The 18,505-nt window shown below is 38.7% G+C and overlaps 1 protein-coding gene across 9 annotated transcripts in view; it reads left to right on the top strand.

The window, feature by feature from the left end:
* Liprin-beta (liprin-beta 1) overlaps positions 1 to 18,505 on the top strand; it is a 42,089-nt gene that overhangs the window by 17,313 nt on the left and 6,271 nt on the right. For 2 of the 9 annotated variants that reach the window (XM_028182623.2, XM_028182622.2), the window contains exons 1-9: positions 2,954 to 3,468; positions 3,770 to 4,398; positions 4,764 to 4,937; positions 10,623 to 10,784; positions 11,885 to 12,044; positions 14,508 to 14,670; positions 15,076 to 15,295; positions 16,187 to 16,397; positions 17,274 to 17,465. In XM_028182623.2, the coding sequence (XP_028038424.2) occupies positions 3,204 to 3,468; positions 3,770 to 4,398; positions 4,764 to 4,937; positions 10,623 to 10,784; positions 11,885 to 12,044; positions 14,508 to 14,670; positions 15,076 to 15,295; positions 16,187 to 16,397; positions 17,274 to 17,465 (2,176 nt within the window). In that variant the 5' untranslated portion in view covers positions 2,954 to 3,203. The other 7 variants (XM_089732423.1, XM_089732421.1, XM_028182625.2 and 4 more) reach the window with 7 other exon arrangements.

Below are 18,505 nucleotides of genomic sequence, written 5' to 3'. Positions count from 1 at the left end.
AAATACATTCTGCTTCGTGATCGAAATAAACAAAACACGTTAGTTTAATGCTTAGTAACTGCATTTGTTAATATAGCCAAAAAAATAACAGTAACAAATTATGAAGTGTATTAGTTTAACATACAAGAAACCCCATACTATGTTTTGATAATGAAAAGATAACGTCATTGTAGTTACGTAATAAGTTGGCGACATTTTTTTCCCGTAAGTACAGATCAGATGTTGAGTAACCCCCGTAAACCCCGTGCTCGACTTGACCTATTTATTTGAAAGCTGTAATTGAAAATGGAGTCTCCTTTGACACTCAATTTACGATCGGGAAATTCTACTTTTCCCACGGAAGTCGATTCACGGTCGATTCAAAATTAACTAAATTATAAGGGTAAGTCTGCAGAATCTTTTTCAAAGAAAATTTACGACGTCTAGCCAACAATAAATGTACATTTGTGATGAATATTCTTTTTGCTTAGACGAGTGAACGAGCTTACGGCTCGTTTCGGTGTTACCGGAAACCATACACATTAGCAGCATAAACGCCGCCACCCGCCCTGAGGTTAAGATCTCTTTTAAGTCTAAAGTACTATTTGTTATAGGTTTCATATTGTTACGCGCTGGGGTTCGGGATAAATAAAATTCTACCGAAGTATAAATTGAAACTCTATTTAACTTAAAACACTTAACGAACACTTTAAAATTCTTAATTCACTTCTTCCCACTTCGCTTCAGGTGATCTGTTCGCTGTTTCGTTTCGAGAAGTTTCGATTACTAACTGATTTCGTGCAATCTCTGTAACGCCTTTATAGTCGACACGACATCCCTAGATTTATCGAGAACATTCCTCACAAGTAGAGTATTTTCTATACGTGTTTCCGCCATTTGACAATAGATGGCGCTGTAGTTCTCGAGCGTTCTAGAATATTTTTTTATTGCTTAGATGGGTGGACAAGCTCACAGCCCACCTGGTGTTAAGTGGTTACTGGAGTCCATGGTCATCTACCACGTAAATGCGACACTCACCTATAAGTTCTAAGGTCTCAGGTATATGACCACGAAAACTAAAGTATACTTTTTTTATTGCTTAAATGCGTGGACGAGCTCACAGCCCACCTGGTGTTAAGTGGTTACTGGAGCCCATAGACATCGACAAAGTAAATGCGCCACCCACCTTGAGATATAAGTTCTAAGGTTTCAAGTATAGTTATAACGGCTGCCCCACTCTTCAAACCGAAACGCATTACTGCTTCATGGCAAAAATAGGCAGAGTGATGGTACCCGCGCGGACTCACAAGAGGTCCTACCACCAGTAAAAAACGGGTTCTTTTTATATTTGTTTCTGCTATTCGACGATAGATGGCGTTGCTCTTAACGGCGTAACAATATTATATGCTGTTTAATATACGCATTCCGGTTCTTTTAAGTCAGGTACTTAGCGGTAGCGACTTGGCTCTGCCCCTGTCGTTGATGACGTTCATAAGCAGCGGAACCACTCACCATCATTTGGGACGTATGATTCTGTCTACAAGGCGAATAAAAACATAGTAAATATTCTATAAGCGTAGACGGGTATACAAGCGAATCGACCCCTTTTTTATTATATTTAACTAACAGTCAAATGGTTATCGGAACTGTCATAAAATAGAATCGAGGCTTTGGACTCACGCCTTAAGTTGGATAAGATGTCCAACATTTCATTCGACATCCAAGCCGTGAGCTTTTCTTCCAATCTCTGCTTAAAAAAACGATAACTTCTGCTACTCATTCCCTCTAATCACCTATACGACCTATAGTGATAGTAAAGAAACCGTTATACTACCGCTGAAACCGGAAAACATTATTGCTTCGCGACAGAAATAGACAAAATGTTGGTAACAAATCGTCTGAGTTCATATCACTCTTTAAAAACATATACAAATTATTTATTTAGATATGTAAAGTGAACCTTTGTATGATCGTGATTTTCCGCTTGCGCGTCATTTATTCGTTTGCATTGAAACTTTGTAAATGTGGTTTTTAAGAAGGTTTTTTTTGTCACACTACCATCGAAGTACTGATGGTTGCGGCCAGTTGTGTTAATTACAGGGTTTTTAATACATACATACATAACGAGTCACAGTATGGTTTAAAAATTACTGAATTAAAAAAAAATCTCTGTCTGAGAATATCTGTCACATGAGGAACGTATTTTTCGATTTCGATTTTCTAAAGCCGAAAACCAACGATGTCGCTTCATTCTTAATGTTATCAAAAAAAAAAAACGTTTTTATTAAAAGAATTCTAGAATATTTTTTTTAATTCTTACAAATTTTATTGTCTGTCCAGTATCTTATCATTTGGTGGTAAGTTTGCTCATTTAGAAACTATAAATTCAACAAAATTAGGGCACGTATTTATTTTATACACCGGTGTTTAGACTGTGAACAGAAAAGTTTTATCTTTGAGCATGTGTTTAAGTTGCTCATAAAAATGACGTCGTACACGCATTGGGCATTCTCGATGAAACAGCTGTCGTTCTATTTCTGAAATGAGGGGTGATCCTCTCGTAGACACTCGTAGATAAATTTTCGATTAGCGTCACTCAAGAAAATTCGTTTTATGATTGGGATCCACATTGTCGTGTGAAATGACGGTGGAAATATTCTTAGAGTCGGGGTCACCAAGTGTAATAAGTATTACGTGTTACACAGAAACAGCGAAATGGATTGCTTGAGCTCCCGTAGAAGGTTTAGGAATTTGGAATGGATTGACGTCAATGGTTACTATTACCCACCGCAGTTACCATTTAATCCATATTACGTACCGGGGCAAAACACACTGAGAAACGACTCCCGAAATGTTCGTAATAATGATTTCGTCGATGTCGATAACACTAGCAGCGAATATGAGTGGGGACACCATTGGTGCCAGTCTCTGTATGAAGGCGTTAACTGGATGCCAGTATCGGTGAGTGTTCAAGCATGTATGCATTCTGTACGTGTGTTGAAAGTGGTGTTGTGTTCGATCATTGTTAACAAGAATGTATGTAATTAACACAAGTTACAAGTGCGCGTAAAAAGATTGGGATTGCACACAATATGAAGGATATATTGTGAAGGATAACTTTGAACCAACAACAGGAATGCACCCGGCGCTTACAGCACGATCTATTTCCGGGCACGGGCGTCGGCCCTATTCGTGTAAGCTCTCCGTTCACTTTGAAGTAAAACATGCGTGAGCTCGGGCGCGGAGGCTCACTCGTGGCAGCCACCATAGCAGCATTGCACAATCGAACAGCCGGCGAAAAACCACCAATCCCAATTAAATCGCGTGCAAATACAGAATCTAAACATTCTCAATTAGAAAAGGAAATTTCTGAGAAACAATCGAGGCGTGCATCAGGAGGTAGTGAGCGTCCTCTCTCGACCGCTTCGGAGACCTCGGAACGCGACTCCGCGTCAGTCGTATCTAGTGAGGAGCCGCCCCCACAAGAGAGTACGTAATTCACGAACGAGTTACTGACGTAGCATTTAATTGGAACAAAGCCAAACTGTAAATAGAGACACGTAGGTGACTCGCGTCGCGAACTTGTCACACAGTGTCGTTTTTGCTTAGCCCCATGTCCGACTGTGAATACTTAACTGAACCCTTCGACGAGGATCAGGAGCGTGCGACGGCGGGTTATATGCACCCCGCCGTGCGCTCCTATATGTACTCGCCAATGGGTGAGTTAGTGTATGTCGGACATGAGGCTTGTCTGTGTGTGGCGCACTCTTGACCGTTTATCTTCTAACAGGCGGTGATTCTGATAGTCCAGATGAAGCGACAGTGAAGTGTACAGTGTGGTCCGACGGTGCGACCGGAGACGCTCGTCCCAACTCGTCTGAAAGCGACTCATCTTCATCTAGCGGAGATGATTCTGAAGGCCAAGAATATGAAACTCGAAAAAACAACGCCGATTACCGGACATTAACACCGAATAGATGTTTAGATAATTCAACGAGGCGTGATGATGATTTCAAGTGGATGCCCACTGGCAATATGGTGGATGAGAATGAGCAGCCGTCTATGGAAGCCATAGCGGAAGAATATTCAGGTGGTAGTCTAAATAGACGAAGGCGTATTTCGTCTGATCGTAGTGATCGCGATCGTAAAAGTAGATCGTCTTTGTCGGGCAAGCCTCCGCAGCATCCTACGGGTGTGCGAGCGTCACCAAGACCTCGACGTATACGCAATGAAGAAACACCTCCAGACTTGCATAGACGTTGGAACTCATACGAACATTTCCGCTGGCCAGAAGGCGGATGGTGGCCCCCTATGTGCTGGTGTCACGGTCCCCCTATCCCTCCACCGTGTTGTATGCATGACCGTTCTTGGCCCTCACACCCTTCGCTTCCACAAACGACTGTGCGTGGTGGTTTCAAGGTACTTCTGTTTGTTGCTTTCACAAAATCCTAAATATTGTGTTATTTCAAATAATACGTTTATCTATCTACTAAAGCGTATTAAAATTTATGTAATAATTACCTATTAACTTTCATTTAATCAGAATAATATTTATCACGATCTGTAATTCAAATTACAGCGGACAGTAAGTAAGTAAGAGTAGCTATGAGACACGCTATTCACTTTTCTAATGTTTTTAATTAATTGTGACTGGTTTAATATGTGAAGCAAGATAAATTAGATAGAAGAACTTATTAAAAAAAATTAAAAAAATGTGTTTAGTTGTAGTAGTGATTTTACGACAGCCTTGAGATGAAATTATGATCTTAAATTTTTGTATTTAGAACGACGCGGAGGATCGTGTGCGTCGATTAGAAGCGGACAAGGAGAGTCTGCAGTTGCAAGTACAGGTGCTATCAGAGCAGATCTCAGCACAGACCGAGAAGATGGTCGACCTAGAACGGGCACTACACGAAGCCAAACAAAGACTTGACGATGCCGAGCAAAAACTTCAGAAGGTGATTCTTTTTGACCATCTTTCACTAAAGAAATAGGAATGAACACTACACATTTAGCGTTTTGCTATCTTATGTTTAAAAAATGTATTTGAATATTAAGGTTAAGGTTTTCTTTTTATTGCTTAGATGGGTCGATGAGCTCACAGCCCACCTGGTGTTAAGTGGTTACTGGAGCCCATAGACATCTACAACGTAAATGCGCCACCCACCTTGAGATATAAGTTCTAAGGTCTCAACTATAGTTACAACGGCTGCCCCACCCATCAAGCCGAAACGCATTACTGCTTCACGGCAGAAATAGGCAGAGTGGTGGTACCTACCCGTGCGGACTTACAAGAGGTCCTACCACCAGTAAACAATTATAAGGTATTAGTGTAGCATTAGCAAAATTTTAGATCAAACAAGATTTATTGAAATATATTTAAACGTAGTTGTGACAAAGTTTGTGAAGTATGAATCATTCATTGGATTTCACTGTATAAACGTGCACTGTTACCTGAACTACATATTTATGTGCTTTAACGTCCTCGGTCTTTAACATTCCGGACGGCCTAGATCCCAGTGGAACGGGCCTATTGAATAATCATGATCCGTGTGGGCTGTGCAATTTGAAGCGCTTCTTAAAGTCTGGGATCTACTTATTGTAATATCACTATTCGCTGTGCCCGTGCGCATCGTTCTGTAATCTATATATTAATACATGAAGCAAAAACTTTGGACCCATTTTTATGAAAATTGCGCGGACGCAGGAGTATGAAATTTCCCTCACTTATAGAGAATATAGAGAAAGAATGCAGAATGTTATTTTTTTTTTAAATTAAGCTCAAAAAATACATTAAATCAATAAAAAAAAACATTGCACACACTATACCATGTATTTGACACACACACTCGTGCACTATTTGTTTATTGTCAAACTTTTCTTATTGCTTATAGTCTGGTCAAACTGAGAATAGATTCAATATTGCGTGCCTTTATTAATATTTGTCTATAGTGTAGCGAAATCTGTGATTATAGAAGTATAATAATAGTCTTTGACAACAGAATCCTAATAGTGTACAAACTTATTATTTCAATTAATTATAGTAGAGTTTCGACTACCGTGAGACCACTACTTATATCTGAAATGAAAATACTTCTAAAATTAAGTCTGAGACGGAAAAGTTTTATTTTAAAATACCTCGCCTTTTTCTTAATGTAAATCGCAACTAGATTACCTAGAGCTGATACATTTTTGTTACAAAACAAACCGGTGATGTAATTACCTCCAAGAAGTTTTACACCGTTTAAAAGGACGTATAGTTAGAAATTTTTTTAACGGTCAACACAGATGTCAATGTCACAGCCAATGCTTATGTTCCTATGCGACGGCGACTACTCACCATCACGTGGGTTATAGAATGGCCTATAAAAAAGATCTTATTAGTAAATAAAAATTAAATATAGATTTTATTTTTTGAAGGAATGTAGACCATCTAAACACGTACACAAGTCGCATTAATGTCCGTTTATTGTCTTGTTAAACGGGCACGGGCAGTGATTTAATAATAACTCATAAAACGTCCATAATACAACGGAAAACGACGTTTTCGTGCATTCGTTCGGGCTCACAAGACCACATCAGAACAGCCGTACACTGATAGAATATTCTTAGCTTGTACCACATTTGATATGGACAGCGATGTATTGAATTTCGAAAACAATGGTTAATTCGAAATTAAATTATCGTCATTAGTTTTAAATTATCTGTATTATCGTTTTTTAGTGCAAAGGCAAACCCATTCGGGCTGTAGTAAGCGTATCGCATGAACATCGAAATGTTAATACCGCGTCCGTTTCAAAAAAGGCAGTGCTATCACTGCCTATTTCGAAACGGACTACTGTGATAAACTTTATGTATACATAGATATTATTATCAACTTCACTATTATAATAAAACAAGGTTTTAAAGACATAACGTAAGATATAATAATGATAGGTGGTAAAATGACAATGTGTTCGAAGTATAATTCAAATAATAGAATATGGAAAAGAAGGTTACAACAACTATAGAATGCAGTGTTAATTGTGACGTATTTAAAACATTGCTAGATATTTAAAATATGAGATTTCTTCAACACACTTAACCGGTACTTGTCATCAGGAAATACGAAACCCTTGCATTAGACGCCTTCAGCTCTAATACTAGGGGAGTAGGGACTTCGGTAACCGTACTCGTCGAACTCAGCAGAGTTCGACGTGCAACCTAACTTAAACATTAGCTCGCTGAGTTTCTCGCCAGATCTTCTCAGCGGGTCGCGATTCCGATCCGTTAGTAGATTCATTCGCGAAGCAGCTACTTTTGAGTTTATAGGTCTTCTTTGGAGGTGCTAGGGTAGTTGATAGAAAATTCCACCCCTCCTGACTGAGCCCTTGCTCGCCTACCTATCCTGGTAAAACTGGAAAGGCCTCACAGCCCCCAGTAATTCCTCAAACCTAAAAAAAGGAATTACGAGATTTCATTAGATTAAAATTACAAATATTTTCTAGCACAATAGGGACTTTAAAATAAGATCGTATAAATAAATTTGATAATACATATATTCGTATAATAACTATAACAGAGTGTCAATGTTCATTGGAAAATTTTTAGTACTCTTTTAATAAAATGCCGTGCAGCAGGATTGTTTCTCCTTTCCGTTGTCCTTGCTCTAATTTGAGCAACAATCATTAAAGAAATAAAACGCTTCGTAATCTAAATCTGTGTGTAGGATAATTAATTTGCTGATGGAAATTTGCGTATACTCCAGCTGTGCAAATTAAAATTATCTCTCGGAACGATAAATAACATTGTATTAACACGAATAACAGAAAAGGAGTTTTAAAACATTTATATACCTACCCGCGAAAATTCCATTTGGCATGCAATAAATCTATTATAAAAAATCATTTATTTTCACAAATCAATTTTTATTGATTATTCCGATCGATAAGTCGAAACTTTAAAATGAAGACTTATAGTGATAGTAATGAATGATGGTACATATTAATTACTACACATTCTTTCTCTGTTTAGTATCGTTACAATTTCGTAAATCTTAATTTACGTAAAGCACATGATTTATAAGTTTTTCTATAATTATTTATAATGTTCTATATCAAACGTTCGTATCAATCGATACATGTTTATTTCAATAGTAAATTTGTTGTAATCTACAAAATAGGTCGTAATGCCGCAATAGACTATAAGAAACATTACTGGATTGTACGTATCGTTCTAATTTTATAGTCCGTTTCCTATCTGCGTAATGTAGCTTCCATTTGTATACTATCTGTGCCAGATGCGTTTTTTTTTTTATTGAACCACTGATATAGAAACTTTTTTTTTTCTGTCGTAACGCGAATGGCGTTGAATAATCTGTTTAATTCGTTGGAGTCGGGTCGGATTTGTTTATTTTTAATCTGCCACGAAACGACCTATCGTTTGCAAGTAGCAGCTTTCTCTTGTTTGTTTACAGCGTAGGTGTGAAAATCAATGCTACTGAAAGTCAGCGATTTTTTAATACATTCTGTAGGTAACTAAATTCGAATAGTATAAATTATTGAGTCAAAGAATAACAAGAATCTATGGGATTAGCCGAACTAAACTTGCAAAGTCAGCGGTACATCTATACTAACTAGAGATCCCGCAGTAGTCGAAATTCGACTATAATTAATTGGAATTGTAAGTTTGTACACTATTATGATTGTATTTTATTCTTCTAGAATCACAAATTTCACCAAGACTACACTATAAAAAATATTAACAAAGACAAACAATATTTAATCTATTCCCAATTTGACAACAGACGTCAAGAACAAAAGTTTGACAATAATAGTATGCATGCGTGTGTGCGTCAAATACACGGTATGTAGTGTGTGTAATGTTTTCTTTATTGATTTAATGTATCTTTTATGCATTATTTAAAAAAAAATATTAGCATTGTGCACTTCTTCTCTATATTCTCTATAAGTGTGGAAAATTTCATACTCCTCCTTCCGCCCAATTTTCGTAAAAAGGGATACAAAGTTTTTGCTTCACGTATTAATATAACTAGTCAGGTGATAAGTATTGTCACACAGTAAAAACTTTTCTTTTAGAATGCTGGCCACAAAAAAGTTTATTGAATTCGAATTTCGAATTGTTCATGAAAATAAAAATGTATACTTTTAGAATTTTACTCATTTTTAAATATGGAGTGGACGCTTAAAGAAGACCGTGTTGCAGTTATTGCGTTGCATCGTTGCGGTTACGCGCCAATTCAAATTTTTAACATACTGAAAAATTTGAATATAATCAAAAGATTCGTTTATCGTACCATCAAACGATACAATGAAGACTCTAGTGTAGATGACAGGTCAAGAAGTGGTCGCCCTCGGTCTGTTAGGACTCCAGCAGTGATAAAAGCTGTGAAGGCGCGAATTCAAAGAATTCCCAAACGTAAGCAGAAACTGTTGGCCCTTCAGATGGGGTTAAGCAGAACCACGGTGAAAAGGGTGTTAAATGAAGACTTAGGGCTTCGGGCATATCGAAGAAAAACAGGACATCGTTTGAATGCTCGTCTAATGGACCTGAGACTGAAGAGATGCCGCGCTTTGTTGAAGCGGTACGCGGGAAAAAAATATCGGGAAATTCTTTTTTCGGATGAAAAAAATTTTACCGTAGAAGAGAGCTACAACAAACAAAATGATAAGGTGTACGCACACAGTAGTGAAGAAGCGAGCAAGCGTATTCCGCGTGTCCAACGAGGTCATTTTCCATCCTCGCTCATGGTATGGTTGGGAGTTTCTTATTGGGGCTTAACAGAGGTACATTTTTGTGAGAAAGGTGTAAAAACGAATGCAGTTGTGTATCAAAATACAGTCCTGACGAACCTTGTGGAAACTGTTTCTCATACCATGTGCAATAACAGACACTGGGTATTCCAACAAGATTCGGCGCCAGCTCATAGAGCGAAGAGCACACAAGACTGGCTGACGGCGCGTGAAATCGACTTCATCCGGCACGAAGACTGACCCTCCTCCAGTCCAGATTTGAATCCGTTAGATTACAAGATATGGCAACACTTGGAGGAAAAGGCGTGCTCAAAGCCTCATCCCAATTTGGAGTCACTCAAGACATCCTTGATTAAGGCAGCCGCCGATATTGACATGGACCTCGTTCGTGCTGCGATAGACGACTGGCCGCGCAGATTGAAGGCCTGTATTCAAAATGACGGAGGTCATTTTGAATAAACTTTAGTGTCATAAGAATCTATGTTTTGTTAAGTTCATTTTGGTATATGAATGGTTACATAATGAATAAACTTGTTTCAATTATTTTACATTAAACATGTGACAGAATTTATGACCTGACTAGGTATACTAATATATAAATCTACAGTGGTTTTTACGGATGTTCCGTTATAACTACTGAACCATGCATACAATTAACTTGAAACTTGGTATCCATGTAGAAAATACATGTACCTACTTAATGGATAGGCTAATATTTATATGAGTGTTGGTCTCCCTAATAATAATGACAATAAACAATAATGTTAATTTTAAATGCCCAGCGAAGCGGGCGAGTACGGCTAGTTTGATTATAAAGTTAGGAACGAGGGAGGAGAGATAATTGTATATTCCGGTTAGCGTCACGAAATTAGTGAAAAATTCTCTTTTCAGGAAATGCTACAGCGTTCTTCACTGGAGACGCAAAAGCTGGAGTTGCTGTCGAAACTAAGTGAGGTTCGTCTCCGCGCGGCCGAGCGGGGCCTGCTCGAGCGGTCTCCGCCGCCCGACGCAAGCCCCGGACCCGCGCCCCCCGCCAGACCCGCCCCGCCCCGGGTCAGGACTCAATCTCAACTATACAAATACTTCAATAACAAAAGAATACTTCACCATCGCATTACTTTATCTTTACACCAAATTAATCTGAATGTACTAATTACTACGATCTGCTAGAAGATCACGAGATACAACTTCCCCTTATTGCAGCGGTCGGGGAACCGGGGTAAATTACCCCAAATGGGGTAAAATGAAATTTTGGGGGGTAAAAATAAAACTTTTGTGAGTAAAAAGTATATATTGAACTGAAACTTCTTTAGATTCGTTTAATGTTTAGTTATTGTTCTCTTTTCAAAATTATCATGGGGGCTATAATATGAAAGATACTAAAAAGTAGCGATTTCGTTTTTTTTTGTTTATTGGGGGTATTGTATTTTGGGGTAATAATTAAAAAAGTTTAACCCGACCGCTGCCTTAATGTCTATTAGTGCCTTATTTGCTAGTGGACGGTTGCAAGTGTATGCATTGTAAACTATTTATTCTATGTATGTATTATATAAAATAGTCACTCCCGATCCTGCGGAATGGTAAACAGTCGACGTCGCCCAAAACACGTCATTTCGGATCCTCCCGATCCACTAACGGTGCTTTTAGGTACCTCAAGCACTGTCCTCGCCGAACCTGTCGCTTGTAACGAAGGGTTCGTCGAGTAAATTAACCCATAGATACAGCCCACTGAGTTTCTCGCCGGATCTGCTCAGTGGGTCGCGTTTCCGATCCGGTGCAACTACTCTTGTTAGGGCTAGTGGAAGGGAAAAAAAAGTAAAAAAGCTTGGATTTTCATCGTTATTTATTTTCATTATTCCATCGTAAACCAATAATTTAATAGTCATAAATCGAAGAACTTTTTTTATTTCTTAGATGGGTGGACGGGCTCACAGCCCACCTGGTGTTAAGTGGTTACTGGAGCCCAGTTACAACGGCTACCCCGCCCCCCAAACCGAAACGAATTACTGCTTCACGGAAGAACTAGACAGGGTGGTGGTACCTACCCGTGCGGGCTCACAAGAGGTTCTACCCCCAGTAACAAACGTAACTTGGCGTGTTAAGTGGGATTTGTATCCGAGCTTTTTGCTACATGAAAGATTTTGCGTGCACAGACTCCGCCAGCGAACTACGGGCGTCAGATCGAGCGCAACACTCACATGTACTCGTCGCTGCCGCGCTCGTCCGTGCTCGCGTCGGAGGCGCGCGTCGCGTTCGGTAACAAACACAGCATGGTGGTGGCTCGCGGGCGCGGACACTCGGTGCCCAATCTAGGTCTTTATCGATACCACACGCCATCTAGAGGCTTTGAAACCCCCATCTCCGACCCTCGAAGCAGCAGAACCCCCCACTTCGAGGCTGCAACCCCTGCAACCTGTTAAACTATGAGGCTAAAACCCTATCAAGGATGCAGACCTAACCCAAAAGAAACGTGACTTACAGTAAAAATTTGTATTCGGAATTTCAATTTTAAAAAAAAAACGTGTAGTCACTTGGACATTAATTGAGTTAGATAAAACAAAATAATGATTCATTTCAATTAGAACATTGTATATGTCACTTTTTTTGCAAGACTAAAATTTTCGCTTGACTCATGATTAACGCAATGATTTATTTAAATAAAAAAAAACACCCTGTATAAGCCTACTCGTTATTTAATTTTGTTTAAAATGTAATCACAATAGTTAGTTATCAAAGTAAGCAAAAAATTTTAACTCAAAACATGCCACTGATCTAAACGGTAATATCTTAATTTTAAAATAACTGAAAAACTTCATATTACTTAACTAAAGCAATTTAAAGGTATAAATTTGCTTTCAATTTATCAATAATATTATCTATTGGTATTATATATCTGAATGGATATTTTTTAATTAACAAAATTTTGCTAAAAATTTTAATTATGTTTAGGAACAAATTTATGGGATGCACTTACACACATCGTTTATGGAAACGCATGTCAACTTAAATTGATTCATATAATATTATATTTTCAAACAATGTCCTAGAGTTTGTGTGCCATATTAGTTAAAGAAATTCATAGTATGAAAATAATTTGCATACTATAACATTCACACTTGTATCGTATGATACGAATAAATATTTACTGTAAATCACGCATGTAGTGTTCCTGATTGATGAAATAATGAAATGCTTGTGAATGGCCTTAAAATATCCTACTCCATGTTATGATCATAATATATCCTCAGAATGTAAGAACTATAATAAATAATTTGGTTTTTTCAACCTCATCGCCATTTGATAATTATTAACAGGGCTCCGTATGTCATTTCCAAAATTAAAGAACCTTGGTATACTAATTTCGTAAACAGGTTTATTTTTAACTAGCGACCCGCCCTCGTTTCGCTTCGGAACCACTAAAACACACATGAAACCAAAAAAAAAAAAAAAAATTAAAAAAAAAAGTAGCCTATGTTCATCAGGGACAATGTCGGCTTCTAATGGAAAAAGAATTTTTCAAATCGGTCCAGTAGTTTCGGAGCCTATTCGAAACAAACAAACAAACAAATCTTTCCTCTTTATAATATTAGTATAGATGATTATATAGAATCGTGCCGTTGTTTGAATTTAAGATCCCTCCGGCCAAAGTTATGTTGGTATAGGATTATAATTATTATCGCGCAGAGAATTGGGTCTCATATCCCACTCCGGGAAGCGGCATACATATCGTGAGCCGTCAGCTCATTCACACGAATAAAAAAGGTAAATAATTCGGTCATAAAATTCGAGGAAATTAAAAAAAAGATCACTCCAGTCTACCTATTATTATATTGACATTAAAAATGACATCAATATTTTTTGAATTTTGAAAATGACTAAAATCGTTGTTTCTCGCTCTGCTGAAGGGTTTAATATTTGGAAAGGAATGACTGTAAGACTATAAGAACCTACTCATAGGAGTTGGTTAAGGTAGAGTTGAAGACTAAAAATTTTCACCGGAAACGGGTTAATACGGAACCCCCATTGAGAATTTGGCCGGTGTTGTTTATTATTTCTGAAACGTTTTGTCTGCCCCGCTGTTGTATTCGAATATTTTAACGGCTGCAAAAGTGTGTGTGTGTATATGCAGAGCATGTAAATGGCTTTATTATATTTATAGTAGGTACTATAATTTTTTCCAAAAGTATTAGGGATTTACCTAATACTAATGTATTTATTGCTCGCAGATTTTGTCTTCTCGCATTACAATTGTGTAATCTCAAAACATACTAAATTTTACAGGAGAGTGTTTTAACCGGTTTAACATATGATATTTTTAATATTAATCATCTTTGCAACATTTATTTTTTAGTTTTTACCAGTAACATTATCTGTCTTTTAAAGTAAGATAAAATTATGTATTAATTTTGTTAATTGTAGTCAAAATATAGGAAAACTAAAAAAAAAACCAACACTAAACTACGCTCTTTTGACAGTAGTTATGAGAAAAATACTGGTACTGATACCGAATGATTCCGCATATTAACTCAATTTCGAATATTTTTGGAAATTGTACACTTTTAATGCGAAAAGACGATTTGTCTAGTAATGTATGTGTTATTATTAATAATCGTAATTTTCAACGGTCGCTGTGTGTTCAAAAGTCTGGTAGTAGTAGTACGCTGTGTTAAGTTCGGGAAGGGCTTTATGTTTTGTTAAACTAATGGGAACCGAGTCCGCGACAGTCCGGAACGACTCGTGCGTGCGTATTGATTGTGGTGCTGTCGGTACTTGCAGTTGAGAAGGAGGAGGCGATACCGCGCGGCAGTCCCTCGCCGTCGCTCCGTGAGGTCCGCTCGCGGCTCGGCAGCGGCTCCGTGCGGCTGGAGGGGGACGAGTTCAGTCGGTCCTCGCTCCGAGCCTCCTCAACGCCCCGACAGAAGCAACAAACGATGCCCTGGTATGTCGCCCCATCTGTCTCGCAACCCGAACCCACCCACTAGATATGTTCTAGTTCCCAGGAAACGCGATGGAGGGAAGTTCGTTTCAAAGCTGTGCTAAAAAAATCTCTCGAATTGCCCTGTGAGTGGCGGACAGTGTGATGGTAAAAACTAGATGAAGATATTATCTAACACAATTCCTCAGAGCACTCCCCATGGAACATATGAGATATAACACAGAGAACCACAATCCCTCCGCACACCCAGAAGTTTCAAACGATGTTGCTATGCAATTTAAACCCCTTCCGGTTCTAGGGGTAGCGAAATACAACATAGCTCGTGATGGATGGACATTGTGTTATTTACGTTAATAAAAAAATAAACCTGTGGTATATTTAACATAAAACTATTATGATTCGTTTCAGGCAGACGACAGACATCCGACAGTGGGACTGCGAAACGACCTGCGGCTGGTTGGAGAGTATCGGCATGGAGCAGTACGCGCCCGCCGCCAGGGCGTGGCTCGGCGCCGGCGACGCTAGGGGGGTCCTCGCTAATGCCTCCCACAGCACCATCGAGAAGGAGCTGGCCATCAAACATCCTATGCACAAGAAGAAGATACTCTTGGCTATAATGGATTTATTGGTGGGTAAAGATTCGATACAAATTATTTGTAGTAACGAAAAGTCATGGTTCAACTCATGGTAATCTTATTTTCCTGATTTCAATTCTAATTTAGGCTTAGTAAAAAAATATGGATTCTCAAAGTGTTAGAATAAAAAAACTGTCGATGCTATAAATGTAAATTATCGGGGCGACTCATCTAGGTCTAGTTGTAACACACAAAAAAGATCAGAAAGATATTAAATAGCAATATTAAGATTATATTATTATAAGATTAGATTATATTATTAAGAGACGAAATAGTCTACTGCTAACATCTTTGCAAAAGCGCCGTAATCGAGAAAATATAAAACAAAAAAAAATGTGGTCAGAACTCTTTAAATAATAGTGTTCATAATGTAAACTAGTGGTCGCCCGGTATTCGAAAATTGACTGTAATTAATTGAAATTATAAGATTGTATGTACTATTATGTACTATTATGATTCCATTTTCAAAGACTATTGTACTTCTATAATCACAAATTTCGCCAAGACTACACTATAGAAAAATATTAATAAAGACAAACAATATTTAATCTATTCTTTATTTGACCACAGACGTCAAGAACAAAAGTCTGACAATAAATAAATAGTATGCGTGCGTGTGTGCGTCAAATACATGGTAGTCTGTGTAATGTTTTTTTTATTGATTTAATGTATTTTTAGGCATAATTTAAAAAAAAAATATTATTATTCTGCACTCCTTCTCTATATTCTCTATAAGTGTGGAAAATTTCATACTTCTCCGTCCGCGCAGTTTTCGTAAAAAGGGATATAAAGTTTTTCCTTCACGTATAAATATATAGATAAATACAAAAGTTTAAAGTAATCAATTCTGTAATGTATGAAGGAAGTCTGTAATCTCTGTGCAGGGCAGTCACGGCGACGAGCTGCTGACGGCGGCGGGCGCGCTGAGCGGCGCGTGGGTGCTGCGCTGGCTGGAGGACGTGGGCGTGTGCGGCGCGCGCGAGGCCGCCGCCGACGCCGCGCTGGACGGGCGCGCGCTGCACCGCCTCACGCACCACGAGCTGCACGCGCACCTGCGGGTCGCGCACGCCCTGCACGCGCTCTCCATCCGCAGAGGTGCGCCGCCCTCCCGACCATAGCTAACACACATAAATTACTCATAGGCAAGCAACTCAAGCCCTCAACAAAAATGTTTACGGGCGTCGGCCACTACGGCTTCGCTTCGATTAGTTTCTCATTGTTCTTGTAGATGGCAGTAACATATTACTTATCCTATATTATATTTTTAATGAAGGATTTTGTTAATTTTCAAAAACTAATACAAATTGATAAATTTGTCTATAGACAAATTGATTAAATTTTATCATTATTCATTTCTTACACCTTAACTTTAACAACATATAAGCTTAGTGGCATCCGCTACAAGATGGCGATAGTTTCCATACAAAAACAATTATTTGTCTTAAAGTATCGCAGTTTCAGGGCCCTACTCCCGACCATCTACGCCCCGGACGCGACACGAGACAACGCTCCGTTTATATCCCACTTTATAAATTACAGGGGACTTTTTGGCGGGAACGCGAGGAGTAAAGTTGTGTGATTTGTTTTATTTTGTCTATTTAGTGTTTCTTCGCGTTTAAATGTGTAATAATGGTGGTTTATTAACTGTTTAATATATGTGAAAGTGCACAAATGTGGGAAAATGAAACAAAGTCGCTGAACGTAACTTCTCGGGATCCTCCAAAAAGTCCACTGAAAAAATCTTTGTAAATGACCACCATTTTACTGAGTTTATATTACATCCCATATCATCTCAATTTATTTCATTTAATTTCATCCCATTTGATTAGTGTCTCAAATTAATCATCTTCATTTCATTTCACTCCATAATATCATATTTCATAAAAATATGAATAATATAAATTAAAATAAGACATCACTTAAAGGTCTCAGTTACCAGGTCATAAAATCTCTTGAAAAAAAAAACTACAGGAATTCAAGTGCTGCGAGACAACAAGTTTAATCCGGACACGATGATCCGTCGCGGCGTGGAGACGGTCAACGCTGAGGGGGAGACGGAGACCGTGGAGGGCGCGGAGCTGGCGCGCTGGTCGTCGCACCGCGTCATGCAGTGGCTCAAGGAGATAGACCTTGCGGAGTACGCACCGAATCTCCGAGGCGCTGGTAATGTCCGTTATATATTGTAACTATACTATGATACAAATTACAGACGTAATGCATACTTTGACGACACGAGAACTCTCTCATCGTGGCCGCCGGTAACTACATTCCCGATCCTGCGGACAGAATGGAAAGCAGTCGACGTCGACCAAAACACGTCATCTCGGATCCTCCCGATCCACTAACGGTGCTTCTAGGTACTTCAAGCACCGGTCACCGTTCTTGTCGAACCCGTCGCTTGCGACGAAGGGCTCGACGAGTAAATTAACTCTCAGACACAGCCCTCTGAGTTTCTCGCCGGGTCTTCTCAGTGGGTCGCGTATCCGATCCGGTGGTAGATTCTGCGAAGCACGGCTCTTGCTAGGGCTCGTGTTAGCATCGTCGTCAGGTTTGAGCCCCGTGAGCTCACCTACTAGCCACGGTTACGCTGAAATAGCCTCTCAAGGCTATCAGCTTAGGTAGGAAAAAAAAAAGCATACTTTGTAGGAGCTGCTAACAGTTTCAATGCTCTAGCTGACTGCCCCGAACTGGACATTTTCAACACTTCTACTAAGAGTATCAGGAGAACATTAGTCAGTCGATGGTTGAATAAATATTTATTTAATTATTTTCTATTTACTAAGTTTTTCTGTTTTTTTTTTCTCAAATTGTTTTGTTTTTGTTTTACGTTTTACGTTAATTATTTAATTCTAAGCGATGCGACACCCAAATCGTTTGTAGTTATTTAAATACGGAGACATTTAAATGGTGTTTAGTTGTAATGTTAGAGTTTATATAGTTTAAGTTCACTGTTTGTCTTCCTAAAAATAAAAATTAAAAAAAATTAAAAAAATACTATAGAACTTATATCTCAAGGTGGGTAGCGCATTTACGTTGTAGATGTCTATAGGCTCCAGTAACCACTTAACACCAGGTGGGCTGTGAGCTCGTCCACCCATCTAAGCAATAAAAAAAATACTATTGTACTAACAGTGAAGCTGGCTGTGCTGCGACTAACATTAAACATGACGACTGGTTTTTTTTTCCTACCTATTCTAGTAACC

Source organism: Bombyx mandarina, chromosome 13 (assembly GCF_030267445.1).
Source record: "Bombyx mandarina strain Sakado chromosome 13, ASM3026744v2".
In the NCBI taxonomy this organism is placed as follows: Eukaryota; Metazoa; Arthropoda; class Insecta; order Lepidoptera; family Bombycidae; genus Bombyx; species Bombyx mandarina.
The sequence above is the reverse complement of the archived record's forward strand: the minus strand, read 5'-3'. Positions and strand labels throughout refer to the sequence as shown.